The sequence below is a fragment of the Nerophis ophidion genome, linkage group LG10, assembly GCF_033978795.1.
Source record: "Nerophis ophidion isolate RoL-2023_Sa linkage group LG10, RoL_Noph_v1.0, whole genome shotgun sequence".
Taxonomy (NCBI): domain Eukaryota; kingdom Metazoa; phylum Chordata; class Actinopteri; order Syngnathiformes; family Syngnathidae; genus Nerophis; species Nerophis ophidion.
In genome coordinates this window covers 47014701-47028883 of record NC_084620.1, presented here as the reverse complement: position 1 = coordinate 47028883, position 14183 = coordinate 47014701, and the positions used below count along the sequence as shown (strand labels likewise).

The 14183-nt window shown below is 42.7% G+C and overlaps 1 protein-coding gene across 1 annotated transcript in view; it reads right to left on the bottom strand.

Annotated features, from left to right (window-relative positions):
* ttll12 (tubulin tyrosine ligase-like family, member 12) overlaps positions 1-14183 on the bottom strand; it is a 56068-nt gene that overhangs the window by 4440 nt on the left and 37445 nt on the right. The window contains exons 10-13 of the mRNA XM_061913945.1: positions 13351-13502; positions 9722-9803; positions 5045-5113; positions 723-861 (exon numbers count right to left, since the gene is read on the bottom strand). Of these exons, the coding sequence (XP_061769929.1) occupies positions 723-861; positions 5045-5113; positions 9722-9803; positions 13351-13502 (442 nt within the window). The remainder of the gene's footprint in view (positions 1-722; positions 862-5044; positions 5114-9721; positions 9804-13350; positions 13503-14183) is intronic.

Below are 14183 nucleotides of genomic sequence, written 5' to 3'. Positions count from 1 at the left end.
GGTTTGTTGGGAGCGGGGGTGTATATTGTAGTGTCCCGGAAGATTTAGTGCGGCAACGGGTTCTGGGTATTTGTTCTGTTGTGTTGATGTTGTGTTACAGTGTGGATGTTCTCCCGAAATGTGTTTGTCATTCTTGTTTGGTGTGGGTTCACAGTGTGGTGCATATTTCCAACAGTGTTAAAGTTGTTTATAAGGCCACCCTCAGTGTGACCTGTATGGCTGTTGACCAAGAATGCTTGCATTCACTTGTGTGTGTGTGTGTAGAATCCGCATATATTACGTGACTGATTGTATGGCGGAAAAGCGGACATGACAACAGTTTGTAGAGGACGCTAAAAGCAGTACCTTTAGGGCACGCTGCCGATATTGTTGTCAGAGTGGAAATCGGGAGAAATTCGGGAGAATGGTTGCCCCGGTAGATTTTCGGGGGGGGGCACTGAAATTCGTGAGTCTCCTGGGAAAATCGTGAGGGTTGGCAAGTATTCGAATTAGCGGTGAATGCACCGCCGCTGTATAATACCGGCGGGCCAGCTCTAATGTTAATTTAATATTGTCTCAAGGGCCAAAATAAATTACATGGCGAGTTTGACACCCATGGTCTAGATGTACCAAAAATACTGCCTTTGTCCGATTTAATCAACCCAGGGTCATCAACATCTATTGTGAGAACAATCGATGTTTTTGTCACAAGAAATTGTCCAAAGTAAGGATGAAATACTTACCATTGTCCAACATTTTCCACTTGAGCATGAGGTCCACGGCATAGATCGCTCGGGACGACGGGTATGGACTAATACCATACGGAGCAGGTCGAGAGCTAGCAGCTAGGAAGACACTCTTGAATGCTTCGAACAACTTCGACTGCAAGGGGAAAGGTAACAAAAATCCAGTTGGTTTGAGGGTGTCTTATGAACAAAACAGAAATAGACAGATACAAAAAACATTTGATTTTACCGCTGCTTATCAATACTCCAAATCAAGGAGTAGAACATAGACAGACAACACTGACCATGGAGGAGAGACGTGTGGTTATGTCACTTTGCTAACACAATCCTTATTGCAACCATAGGCTTAGTTATGTCATATATCCATCCATTTTCTACCGCTTGTCTCTTTCCAAGTTGCGGGGGTGATGGAGCCTATCCCAGCTGCATTCAGGCGGTAGGCGGGTTACACCCTGGACAAGTCGCCACCTCATTGCAGGGCTAACACAGATAGATCTCATAGTACAATATCTTCATGGTACGATATTATTGTGGTATTGATCCAAAAAAGAAAGACTTGATCAACAATTCATACTAGGGGTGTAACGGTACGTGTATTTGTATTGAACCGTTTCGGTAGGGGGGTTTCGGGTCGGTTCAGAGGTGTACCAAACGTGTTTCCATATGGACATATTAGGTAGGGTACCGCACATTGTGTAAACAATGCACAACACACGGCAGGCTAGCAGCGACCGGGCTAGGACAACATGCAACAGCCAGAACTGGAAGAACCTCCTGCCTTGTTAACATCTCCCATTTGGGAACACTTCGGCTTCGCGGTGCGATACAACAATGGAGGACTGAGGTTTGCAGACATTGTTCAGCAGCAGTAGGGTATGCTTCTGCCAACACGTCAAACATGCTAACCCCTTTGAAGCGGCACCACCCCCAACTGAACATCGCTTTAAGGAAGACAAAGAGGAGCGTGGTGCAAACATCGCATTCAAGCAGCCTCTCCTCGGCCAGCCAGGCAGGGCTAAAGCAATAACAAATGTTTTTTATAGCAGATTTAAGACCATCCATCCATTTCCTATCGCTTGTCCCGTCTGGGGTCGCTGTATTGCATTAAAACTAGATTTTGACCCACTTCTATGGTGGAAGAACAATACGCCCATACATCCTCTTATTGCCAAGTTAGCGAGGCTGGGAGGGGAAAGAAAATTTAATTTAAGGCTGAGTTGACTTGAAACTATTTAATGTTGCACTTTTTATATGTAGAAGAAAAGTTTTGTCATTTTATTTCATCTGAGCAACAACTGGAGGCAGTTTAATGTTGATTAACGTGGACCCTGACTTAAACAAGTTGAAAAACTTATTGGGGTGTTAGCATTCAGTGGTCAATTGCACGGAATATGTACTGTACTGTGCATATTCCGTGCACAGTACAAAACCTTTCCACTTTACATGTGGAAATGTTTTGTTAAGAAACCATTCTTTTTTAGTTTTTATTTTATATGTTGACCACATTAACCTTGGCAATGGACCCTGTGTGTATATGTATGTTACGCCATTGTTTACAAATTTGGTAAATAAATAACCAAAAAATATATATTTTGTTCTTTTCTTACTGTACCGAAAATGAACCGAACTGTGACCTCTAAACCGAGGTACGTACCGAACTGAAATTTGTGTGTACCGTTACACCCCTAATTCATAGATGTTATTACTTTCCTTTACTGTCACATAAAACAGGCCTGGGCAATTATTTTGACTCGAAAGGCCAGTTTTATAGAAAAAAAATATGTCTGGGGGCCGGTACATCTAATTTTAGGTACACTAATACAAAACCTTACAGTAATGTCTGAGTGACCATGACTTGATTAACGTGGACCCTGACTTAAACAAGTAGAAAAACTTATTGGGGTGTTACCATTTAGTGGTCAATTGTACGGAATATGTACTGTACTGTGCAATCTACTAATAACCAGGCTCAATCAATCAATAAATACTAAAAACGTTATGACAGACCACCTTAAAAAATTTTATTTTAAAAAACATTTTACTGAATGATACACCCAGAATGTACATGAAAATAAAGTCGGATTTACAATATTAACTATGAGCGATAAAACACTGAATATTGACAACATATGAACGTCGCACCCCCTCTTGACATATTTTACAATCAGACGAAACGCAACAAAAATGCAACAAACAACAAAATATGAAAAAAAAAACACCTACAATCTATCTGATACATCACTAAGCTTTAGAACTTTGTTGTAAAAATCTCCTTCCGAGTCTGTCCCTGACACCCGCATTTCAGAGTGGCCACTCTCAAAACAGTGTGGAAACGCTCCTCACCCACACTGCTTGGTGCCTCGTCTGAGCTACAGTGACTTAGATTACCATAGTAACTAATTACATTACCATAGTAACTAATTAGATTAGATTAGAGATTACATTAGATAGTACTTTATTTATTCCTTCAGGAGAGTTCCTTCAGGAAAGTTAAAATTAAAATTACCATAGTAGCTAGTATATCATGCAAAAGTGCATATTACAACCATTGAAATACTTCATATTAGAGATGTCTGATAATATCGGACTGCCGACATTATCTCCCGATAAATACTTTAAAATGTAATATCGGAAATTATCGGTTTCAAAATTATCGGTATCAATTTCAAAAAGTAAAATGTATGACACGGACGTAGGGAGAAGTACAGAGCGCCAATAAACCTTAAAGGCACTGCCTTTACGTGCCGGCCCAGACCCATAATATCTATGGCTTTGCACACACAAGCGAATGCAACGCATACTTGGTCAACAGCCATACATGTCACACTGAGGGTGGCCGTATAAACAACTTTGACACGTAGATTACCATGGTAATTAATTAGATTACCATACTAACCAATTATTTTACCATAGTAACTAATATATCATGCAAAAGCGCAGATTCCAACAATCAAAATACTTTGTATAGTTCAAGACTTACGGTCATTTGAAAGCATCACTGCACATCATAATGGCAGCTACAGTTTGCATCTTAAAAAGCTAAAAAAAATTTCAGTCTGGCTTAACATGTGGAATGTGGCCCCTGGGTCTTAATTTGTCTGACATAAAAAAAACACATTTTTAATGTGCGGCAAGTGTAGTAGGGGTGTAACGGTGCGTGTATTTGTATTGAACCGTTTCGGTACGGGGGTTTCGGTTCGGTTCGGAGGTGTATCCAACGAGTTTGCAAGCTAAAGTTTTAACAAGCTGCTCTGCTTTCAGCCTCTTTCTGAGCACCAAGCATTGTCCCGCCCACACAACCATCTGATTGGTTACCTACAAAGTCAATCAGCAGTGCATATTCAGAGCGATGTAGTCAATGCTTCAGCGTCGAGCATATATGTGTTTAGCAGCGGACACCGTACTCTCCCCAAATTATACTAAACACTTCCAAGTCATAACTACTACTAGCATCACTATGAGCCCGTTGACCTACTAGAAATTTAAACTGCAGCTCAGCTCGCTCGGAGTTCTGGCTTGAGGTGAAGGCTAATTAGCTTTTAGCGTAACGTTAGTTCATTTTGCTGTGTATGTGTGTGTGAGTGAGTGTGTGTGTGTGTGTGTGTGTGTGTGCGTGTGTTAGGGGCAGCAAAGCCCTGTCTGTCTGTTATTTCACATGAACTAACATGAAGTCCATGGTGTTCAGGATGAATAGTCTCTCCTATTCCTATTGTACTATTTTTTAGCTATAGTTACATTAATCATTAGTAATGTAGCAGCCTAGTTTTGAATGGCAGGGTCCCTGATATCACATGTTGACAAAAATATAACATTTACATAATAAAAGTCAACTACAGGCTTCCCAAATGCTGTAATAAATTAAGCATGATGAGTTGACTTGAAACTGTTTAATGTTGTACTTTTTATAAGTAGAAGAAAGGTTTTGTCATTTTATTTCATCAAAGCAACAACTTGAGTCAGTTTAATGTGGATTAATGTGGGCAGAATTATTATAGTGTTCCCAATGTTAAAAGGATAAAGCCATTGTTTAAAAATTTGGTAAATAAATAACCAACAAATGTATATTTAGTTTTTTTACTGTACCGAAAATGAACCAAACCGTGACCTCAAAACCAAGGTACGTACCGAACTGAATTTTTTGTGAACCGTTACACCCCTACTCTGTAGTGGTAGCGACGTCCTCCCGGTCAAATTCCTTTGTTTTCACTTTCTGCATGTTTACACTGGAGTCTGATAAAAATCTAATTTTTCTTGCAGTATCAGCTGGAAAAAAATCAGATTGGAAAAAAATCCAATTTGGGCCACTTTGGCTGACTTACTTCCACTTCCTCCCATGGATACTGGGGGTATTGCTGTTCAAACATGGGGATGAAGTCATCGTAGTGGACCTGGACAGAAGCAAAAATACATTCAGTGCATTTCCAGGCACTAAAATTACATGATTTCTCAAATAATTCAGTTTCTTCTATTTTGACACCTACATATGAACGTTTTTAAAGTACCACTGATAGTCGCACACACACTAGGTGTGGTGAAATGACTCTCTGCATTTGATCCATCCCCTGGTTCCACTCCCTGGTAGGTGAGGAGAGCGGCGAGCAGCAGCGGTGGCCGCGCCCGGGAATCATTTTTGGTGGTTTAACCCCCAATTCCAACCCTTGATGCTAAGTGCCAAGTAGGGAGGTAATGGGTCTGTGGGGGGAGATGTGGCCAGCGCTGTCTACAGGAGCAAAGGTCACCATGTCTGTCCATGGTGCTGAGGACAGAGCACCATCAGAGGGGGGCGTGGCAGTGCTGACGGCGAGACACAGCAGGCCGGTGATTAGATTCCACAGGTGGTACGTGTTAATCCAATCATCTGTTATCCTTAACAATAAGCGGCCGGGAGCAGGAGGGGAGAGAGGATACGGACGTGACTGAAAAGTCACGTTCTACTGCAGAGAAAACTTTTGTTAAAATCTTATTAATAAAACCTTGTTAAAACCTGCACGCTTGGCTCCTGTGCCGTGCGAGGACGCAACTTCCACAGCGTCTCAATATTTATAGTCTTTGGTATGACTCGGTCGGGGTTTGAACTGACGACTGACCGATCTCAGGGCAGACACTCTAACCACAAGGCCACTGAGCAGGCCTTGAAGTCCAAATATACATTCTCTAGATCCAATCCTACTGTTGGCCGGTACACTCGTAATTTTGGTCATTTTAGCTTGTTTAGCTGTGAATAATTGCGGGCTACCCGCTAATAACAGAGCTAAGAGCTGTCACTCGCAGGTGCTCTCAGTTATTAAGTATAAGCATACATTTCCAAAGCTCGTTTACGGTCAATACCAAACGATTTTCGTTACTCACTGAAATGTATTCATTTAGAGGCAGACTTTACATGTGAACTACAACTACCGTATTTCCTTGAATTGCTGCCGGGGCGCTAATTAATTTAAAGCCTCTTTTCACTTCTGCGTTTACCTAAGGCATGCGGTAAAACTAAGCATGCGCTAATTATTTTAAAACCTTTTCTCACTCCGGGACTTACCAAAGAGATGCAGTAAAAATTTGAGTGTGATGTAAGGATACCGCCATGAAAAGCACATTTAATTAAAAAAAATATTATTATGGTCTTACCTTTACTTATAAATATAGTCCATGCCAGCTCCTTCTGATCAAAATCATCGATAACTTGTTTATTGAAGTCTTCCTTTTCTTTCTTCAGTTTTAAAAGTCTCTCTGTATCGATGGAGATCTTCCTTTATTACCCCCTGCTTCGATTGAAAGTCCAGTTTAGATAACTGCTATCGGAAGGTCTGTCATATCCGTCCCCAGCACATATCACGTGACTCATTGTCACTTATTCTGCAGCCGAGTAGTCTCAAGAAGGATCCCTAGCGCCCTCTACCACCAGGAGGCGGGAGTCAATTATGACTCATATTGGACACACGCAGCTACGGTATTGTGACGGTCTCAAGCCGTCGTCTTGCGGGTTCCCAGGACCACCAAGGAAAGACATGGCTTGAGCAGTTTGATTTTGTTTATTTTTCAATAAAATCTCAGTCCAGGCCGCACTTCCGCTCCTCCTCTCCACTCGCTCGCTCGCTGCCATGACAGGGGAAGACGTCACGAGTTTGACCCGGCAGTAATAATAAGCATGTGCTAATTATTTTGCAAAGCGAGTTTGACCGAGCAGTAATTCAAGGCAGGCGCATACTATATGCCCGGCGGCAATTCAAGGAAATACGGTATATGTTTGTGGAAAGAAGTGTGGCCAGCGCTGCCTGCAGGAGAGGAAGTCACCGCCTCTGTCCATGGTGCTGAGGACAGAGCACCATCAGGCGAGAGCGTGGCAGTGCTGACGGCGAGACACAGCTGAACAGGCGATTAGATTTCCCAGGTGGCACGAGTTGTCTAATCACCTGTTGTCTTTAACGGCAAACAGGAGGAGGAGGACTGAAAAGTCGGATAGTGAAATCATTTGATGGTGAATAAAACCTTGTTCAACTCTCACCGCCAGACTCCCTGTTGACGTGTGTGATCGGCGTAACACGCTAGGAAGCGATTTCCACAATGTTGTCATCACTGACTAAATAAGACAAAGTCATTTTACCCAATTTAAATACTAGTGTGAGTACAAAAAAGGTGTGGTGTTAGAAGTATGGGCATTTGATACAGGGCTGGCTTTAAGATAGTCTACAATGCAATCATTTCCAAATTAGGGATTTGAAATGTCTTAAATCCTCAAAATATCTTATAAAAGGGCTCTGTTAATACAATTATAAATGGTCTAAAAATGTATTTACGTTGACAAAACCAATATATTACAGAGGACTGTAGCTTGAAACAGTGGTCATGACAGCCCACGGCAAAGCCAAATTATTTAAGTAAATTTAAGTTAAACTGTTTGTGGATCCTGGACAAAGAATCGAAAGCATTTTTGATATGTACCGTATTTTTCGGACTATATGGCGCACTGGATTATAAGGCGCACTGTCAATAAATGGTCTTATATCGATATTTTTCCTATATAAGGTGCATTAAGCGAAACAAAACAGCCAGATACGTATATATACTATAGGTATGTGAAGCACACTGCACCTTCTAAAAGAAACTTATACAATGTGAACAATAGTCATAACAATCCTAGCTCATAAAGTTAAATGCTTTGAAAGACCTAAAGTTGTGAACAAAATTATTCAACCCCCACACAATTTTGGTGTTTTAGCAAGTTGGACATTTATTCCGTATTTTGTTTATACTCATATCAAATAAAGATGCATTAAATAGACAAATGCAACTTGAATTTCAACATTATATTTTGTAACATACCCAACAGTGTCATTTCTCTTAATATCTCATTGACAAAATTATTCAACCCCTTGAAGATCATAACTCTTGAGAACAGAATTTGAATAAGGTCTTTTCAATCAAGTGTTGAAAACACCTGTAGATGTGATTAGAACCATAACGAGCAACAATTAAACTGATGGAAAAAGACTGACGCTCAGCTTCTTGTAGATGGTCAATGGTGTATTTGCAACATGGTGAAGTCCAAGGAGTGGTCAAAGAAGTCAAGTGAGCAGGTAATTTCTCTTCATAAGAAAGGATATGGATATAAGAAAATATCAAAGACATTACACATTCCAAGAGAGACAGTTGGGAGCATAATTTGCAAGTTTAAAGCTATAGGCACAGTGGAAACACTACCTGGGCGTGGTAGAAAGAGGATGCTGTGTGCGTACAGTGGTGAAAAACCCCCAGGTAACAGCTGAGGAACTACAACAGGACATTGTAAAGGGGGGAACGCAGGTTTCGTCCCAGACAATAAGGCGCGCACTACGAGATGAAGGCCTCCATGCCAGAATTCCCAGGCGCACCCCACTTCTGATTACCAGGCACAAGAAAAATAGACTCCAGTATGCCAAAAATCATCTGGACAAACCCCAGTGGTTTTGGGAAACTGTTCTACGGAGTGATGAGACAAAACTGGAACCCTTTGGGCCTATGAATCAACGTTAAGTCTGGAAGAGAAAAAAATGAAGCTTACAAAGAGAAGAACACCTTGCCTACTGTTATGCATGGTGGGGGGTCAATCATGCTCTGGGGCTGTTTCTCTGCCTCAGGTACCGGGAATCTCCAGCGCGTTCAAGGCATTATGAATTCTATTTCCTACCAGGATATATTAGCTGCAAATGTCATGAAGTCAGTGACGAAGCTGAGGCTTGGGAGACGTTGGACCTTCCAACAGGACAACGATCCCAAGCATACCTCCAAATCAACATCAGAGTGGTTGCAGAAGAAGGGCTGGAAGACTCTGGAGAGGCCTTCACAGTCCCCAGACCTAAATCCTATAGAAAACCTGTGGTGGGACTTGAAGAAGGCAGTTGCAGCACGCAAGCCCAAGAATATGAATGAACTGGAGGCCTTTGCCCAAGAGGAATGGGCTAAAATACCTGTAGATCGTTGCAAGAAGCTTGTGTCCGCTTATGTATCACGTTTGGATGTCATTACTGCCAAAGGGTGTTCTACTAAGTACTAAAGATGCATGTAACTAGGGGGTTGAATCATTTTGTCAATGAGATATTAAGAAAAATGTCCTTTTTTGGTATTTTGTAAAATACAGTGTTACAATTTAAGTTGCATTTGTCTATTTCACACATCTTTATTTGATATGACTATAAACAAAATACGGAACAAATGTCCAACTTGCTAAAACACCAAAATTGTGTGGGGGTTGAATAATTTTGATCACAACTGTACGATCCTAGAAAAAAAAGAGCGACTAAAATAGCAGGCCAGAGCTCAGATGAATACGGTAGTTACAACACAATGTTTTGCCAATAATCATTTCCAGTGGCAGGAATAACACGTTGCGACACCAAAACACCGAAAGGACAGTGTTGTAGGTATCTTTGTAAGATCTGCTTATTATACTTCTGAGCACAATAACACGTTCTGACTTTGGAAATAACCCATTTCGCTCTCAAAAGTTGAAAAAATATTGGAAGTACCTGCTTGAGCTCCACATCTTCGGCATAGTTCATAACAGTAAAGTGTTTCTGGTAGTCATCAAAATGATCCAGGGAGAAGGGTCTGCAGAGGGGTTAAAACATGTCTGATTACAATTATTTTCATGAAGCATTTAAGTCCCATCTTAAAACTCATTTGTATACTCTAACCCAGTGGTTCTTAACCTGGGTTCGATCAAACCCCAGGGGTTCGGTGAGTCGGCCTCAGGGGTTTGGCGTAGCCTCTGCCGTGGAGGTCAAAACACACCCGAGTCATCGTGTAAATAAAAACTTCTCCCTTCTGCCGTATTATGCATACCCCCCAAACAATGTTCCCTCTAATTTTCCATCGGATTTCAGGTGTGTAATTTGTTGTGAGTTCATGCTCTGGGTTGGTTTTGTTCTTTGAACAAGACGACGTTAATGCGCGGTCCATTTTGTGCATCAGTAAAAAAAACCACATAACTTTGTCTTGAATTTGAGAAATGCTATTTTAAATTTTTCACTAAAGAGGGGTTTGGTGAATGCGCATACGAAACTGGTGGGGTTCGGTACCTCCAACAAGGTTAAGAACCACTGCTCTAGCCTTTAAATAGGCCCCCCCCCTTTTTTAGACCAGTTGATCTGCCGTTTGTTTTCTGCTCTGCCCCCCTCTCCCTTGTGGCCGGTCCGGTGGCCATGGAGGAAGTGTTGGCTGTCCAGAGTCGGGATCCGGGGTGGACCGCTCGCCTGTGCATCAGCATACTTGCCAACCCTCCCGATTTTTCCGGGAGACTCCCGAATATCAGTGCCCCCTCCCGAAAATCTCCCGGTGGGACCATTCTTCCGAATTTCTCCCCATTTCCACCCGGACAACAAAATTGGGGGTGTGCCTTAAAGACACTGCCTTCAGCGTCCTCTACAACCTGTCGTGTCGGCCGAGTCACATAATATGTGCGGCTTTTACAGACAAACACAAGTGAATGCGAGGCATACTTGGTCAACAGCCATACAGGTCACACTGAGGGTGGCCGTGTAAACAACTTTAACACTATTAAAAATATGCGCCACACTGTGAACCCACACCAAACAAGAATGGCAAACACATTTCGGGAGAACATCCGCACCGTTATACAACATAACAAATACCCAGAAACCCTTGCAGCGCTAACTCTCCCGGGACGCTAAAATATACCCCCCGCTACCACCAAACCTTGCCCCTCCCTCTCAACTCCCAAATTTGGAGGTGTCAAGGTTGGCAAGTATGTGGATCGGTTAGAGACATCTCTGTGCTGCTGACCCGTCTCTGCTCGGGATGGTCTCCTGCTGGCCGCTATGGACTGGAGTCTCACTATTATGTTAGATCCACAATGGACTGGACTTTAACAATATTATGCTAGACCCACTCGACGTCCATTGCATCCGGTCACCCCTAGAGGGGGGTCAGGGGTCACTCACATTTGCTGTCCTCTCCAAAGTTTTCTCATGGTCATTCTCATTGACATAGAATAGAATATAGAATAGAGTTTTATTGTCATTATTGCAATGAACAGGTTCAAAGAACAACGAAATTGGAGCAGCTCCTCCTAAGGTGCATATACAATATGGTAGTATAAATCTAAAAAAAAATAAATAAATAAATTAAAAAAAATAAATAAATAAAAAATTTAAAAAAAAAAAAAAAAAAAGATAGAGATGACAGATGTATCTATGTATACATACATAAAACATTATTGCACATTGTAGTCCAAAAAAATAGAAAAACATTTAAACATTACACATGAGGACATGATGGACATATTGTGCTCACTCAGTGCCTGTTTAGTGCTACTATGGCTCTTGGGTAAAAGCTATTTTTTAGTCTATTGGTGCTCGCTTTTAGCACCCTGTAGCGTCTGCCTGAGGGTAGCAGTTCCAGGTGGCTGTGCCCGGGGTGGAATGGGTCTTTCAGGATGCTCTGTGCTTTCCTGAGACAGCGGGAGCTGTACAGGTCAGCCAGGGGGGGGAGGGGGCATCCGATTAACTTCTGGGCGGTCTTTATGACTCTCTGGAGCGCCGTTCTCTCTGCGGCCGTGCAGCTGCTGAACCACACGCAGATGCAGTAGGTCAGGATGCTCTCAATGGAGCACCGGTAGAAGGACACCAGCAGTTCCTGTGAGAGGTGGTTGTTCCTGAGTATTCTCAGGAAGTGCCGTCTCTGGTGTGCCTTCTTGATGGTAGCCGTGGTGTTGGTGCTCCAGGATAGGTCGTTGGCCAGGTGGACTCCCAGGGAGCGGAAGTCGGAGACCCTCTCCACACAGTCACCACTGATGATCAGGGGCAGGATGTCCGTTTTTTTCCTCCTGAAGTCTATGACCAGCTCCTTGGTCTTGGAGGTGTTCAGGGCCAGGTTGTTGACTTTGCACCAATCCGACAGCTTCTCCACCTCATCCCGATATGCAGCCTCGTCTCCCTCCGAGATGAGCCCCACTACGGTGGTGTCATCCGCAAATTTGATGATGGAGTTGCTGGAGTGGGCACTGGGTTGTGAGTTTTTCCTTGCCCTGATGTGGGATCTGAACAGAGGATGTCGTTGTGACTTGCGCAGCCCTTTGAGACACTGGTGATATAGGGTTATATAGTTTATTTGGACTATCCCAAATAAAATTTATTATTATTTATTATTATTATTGAGCAAGACACTTCACCCTTGCTCCTGATGGGTCGTGGTCAGGGCCTTGCATGGCAGCTCCCGCCATCAGCGTGTGAATGAGTGTGTGAATGAGTGAATGTGGAAATGGCATCAAAGCGCTTTGAGTACCTTGAAGGTAGAAAAGCGCTATACAAGTATTACCCATTTACCACAATGGACCAATACATCATTGGAGATGCTGCATCAATCTGCCTGTCAATTTGGCAATTGATTCTTCCCTCAGGCAAACTACCATGTACTGGAATATAGAGTCGGTCCAGAGTCACAAGACCAGGAACCACAATGCACCTCCAGTATCCAGCGGACCCTCCTCAATCCCGAAATGATCAGGAATGCTGAGGAATGTATTCTTGCGATGGTTGGAACACAACCTCAGGATCCTAATCTCTAAAAGAGGAACCACCACCAGGCGTGGCGCGGTTGGGAGAGTGGCCATGCCAGCAACCTGAGGGTTCCTGGTTCAATCCCCTACCTTCAACCATCTGTTGTGTTCTTGAGCTCCTGATGGATCGTGGTTAGCGCCTTGCTTGGCAGCTCCCGCCATCAGTGTGTGAATGGGTAAATGTGGAAATTGTGTCAAAGTACCTTGAAGGTAGAAAAGCGCTATACAAGTACAACCCATTTACCAAGACCGCCTCCCATTCCGTAAAGGAACTGGTCACAGTGGAGTATTTTAACCACCCTGGCAACTTTGGGCAAGTCTTTCGTAGCCCGTATTTTCTCGAGCTCTTCCCTCAGCCCTTGGTACACTTTCCGTGTTTCTTTTTCCGGATGTTGCTATCACTTGGGACTGCTACTTCTATCAAGACTGTAGTATTTTTCCATCTGGTTAGCCATGACCGGTTTGTCCATCCTGAGTCCTCCAGGATCCTAACACTATGCCTGCTACCTTGTTATGCCGCTCCTTCGTATTTTTATGTCATATTATTTGACAAGTACATGATATCATACCGTGCCATACCTATTAGCAAAGCGTAACCAGAAGACTTTGTAGGCATAGAGACGCAGGGGCTTGACAGAGCGCAACATCAACATGTAGCGGATGTCAAACTTGACCCATCCGACGTCCTCCCTGTGGAACAGTACTGGATCCTCGATGTATTTACACACCACCTGGGGAATGAAACCGTGTTGCAATTACATCAGTTTTTCAGTCAGTCAAAACATTATTCACTGGGTGTCTCCCAAAGATGGTACACCAGGTAAATGTGCTCTTAAAGGGGAACATTATCACCAGACCAATGTAAGTGTCAGTATATACCTTGATGTTGCAGAAAAAAGACTATGTATTTTTTTAACCGATTTACGAACTCTAAATGGGTGAATTTTGGCAAATTAAACGCCTTTCTATTATTTGCTCTCGGAGTGATGACGTCACAACGTGACGTCACATAGGTAGTCAATCCGCCATTTTCTCAAACACATTACATACACCAAGTCAAATCAGCAGTTATTTTCCGTTTTTTCGATTGTTTTTCGTACCTTGGAGACATCATGCCTTGTCGGTGTGTTGTCGGAGGGTGTAACAACACGATCAGGGACGGATTCAACTTGACTTACGTGGAGTGTGCTATTTAGGCTAGCTGTATGTACATTTGTACATACAAATTTAATGCCACAAATTTAATGTACACCCATATTTAATGCCAAACAAACACTTACCAATCGACGGATTTAAGTTGCATGGCACAGAGATGTATGGATATCCTGCAGATGCATTTCCAATGATAAAGTCAACGAAATCACAAAGGTGAGTTTTGTTGATGTTACTGACTTATGCGCTAATCAGACATA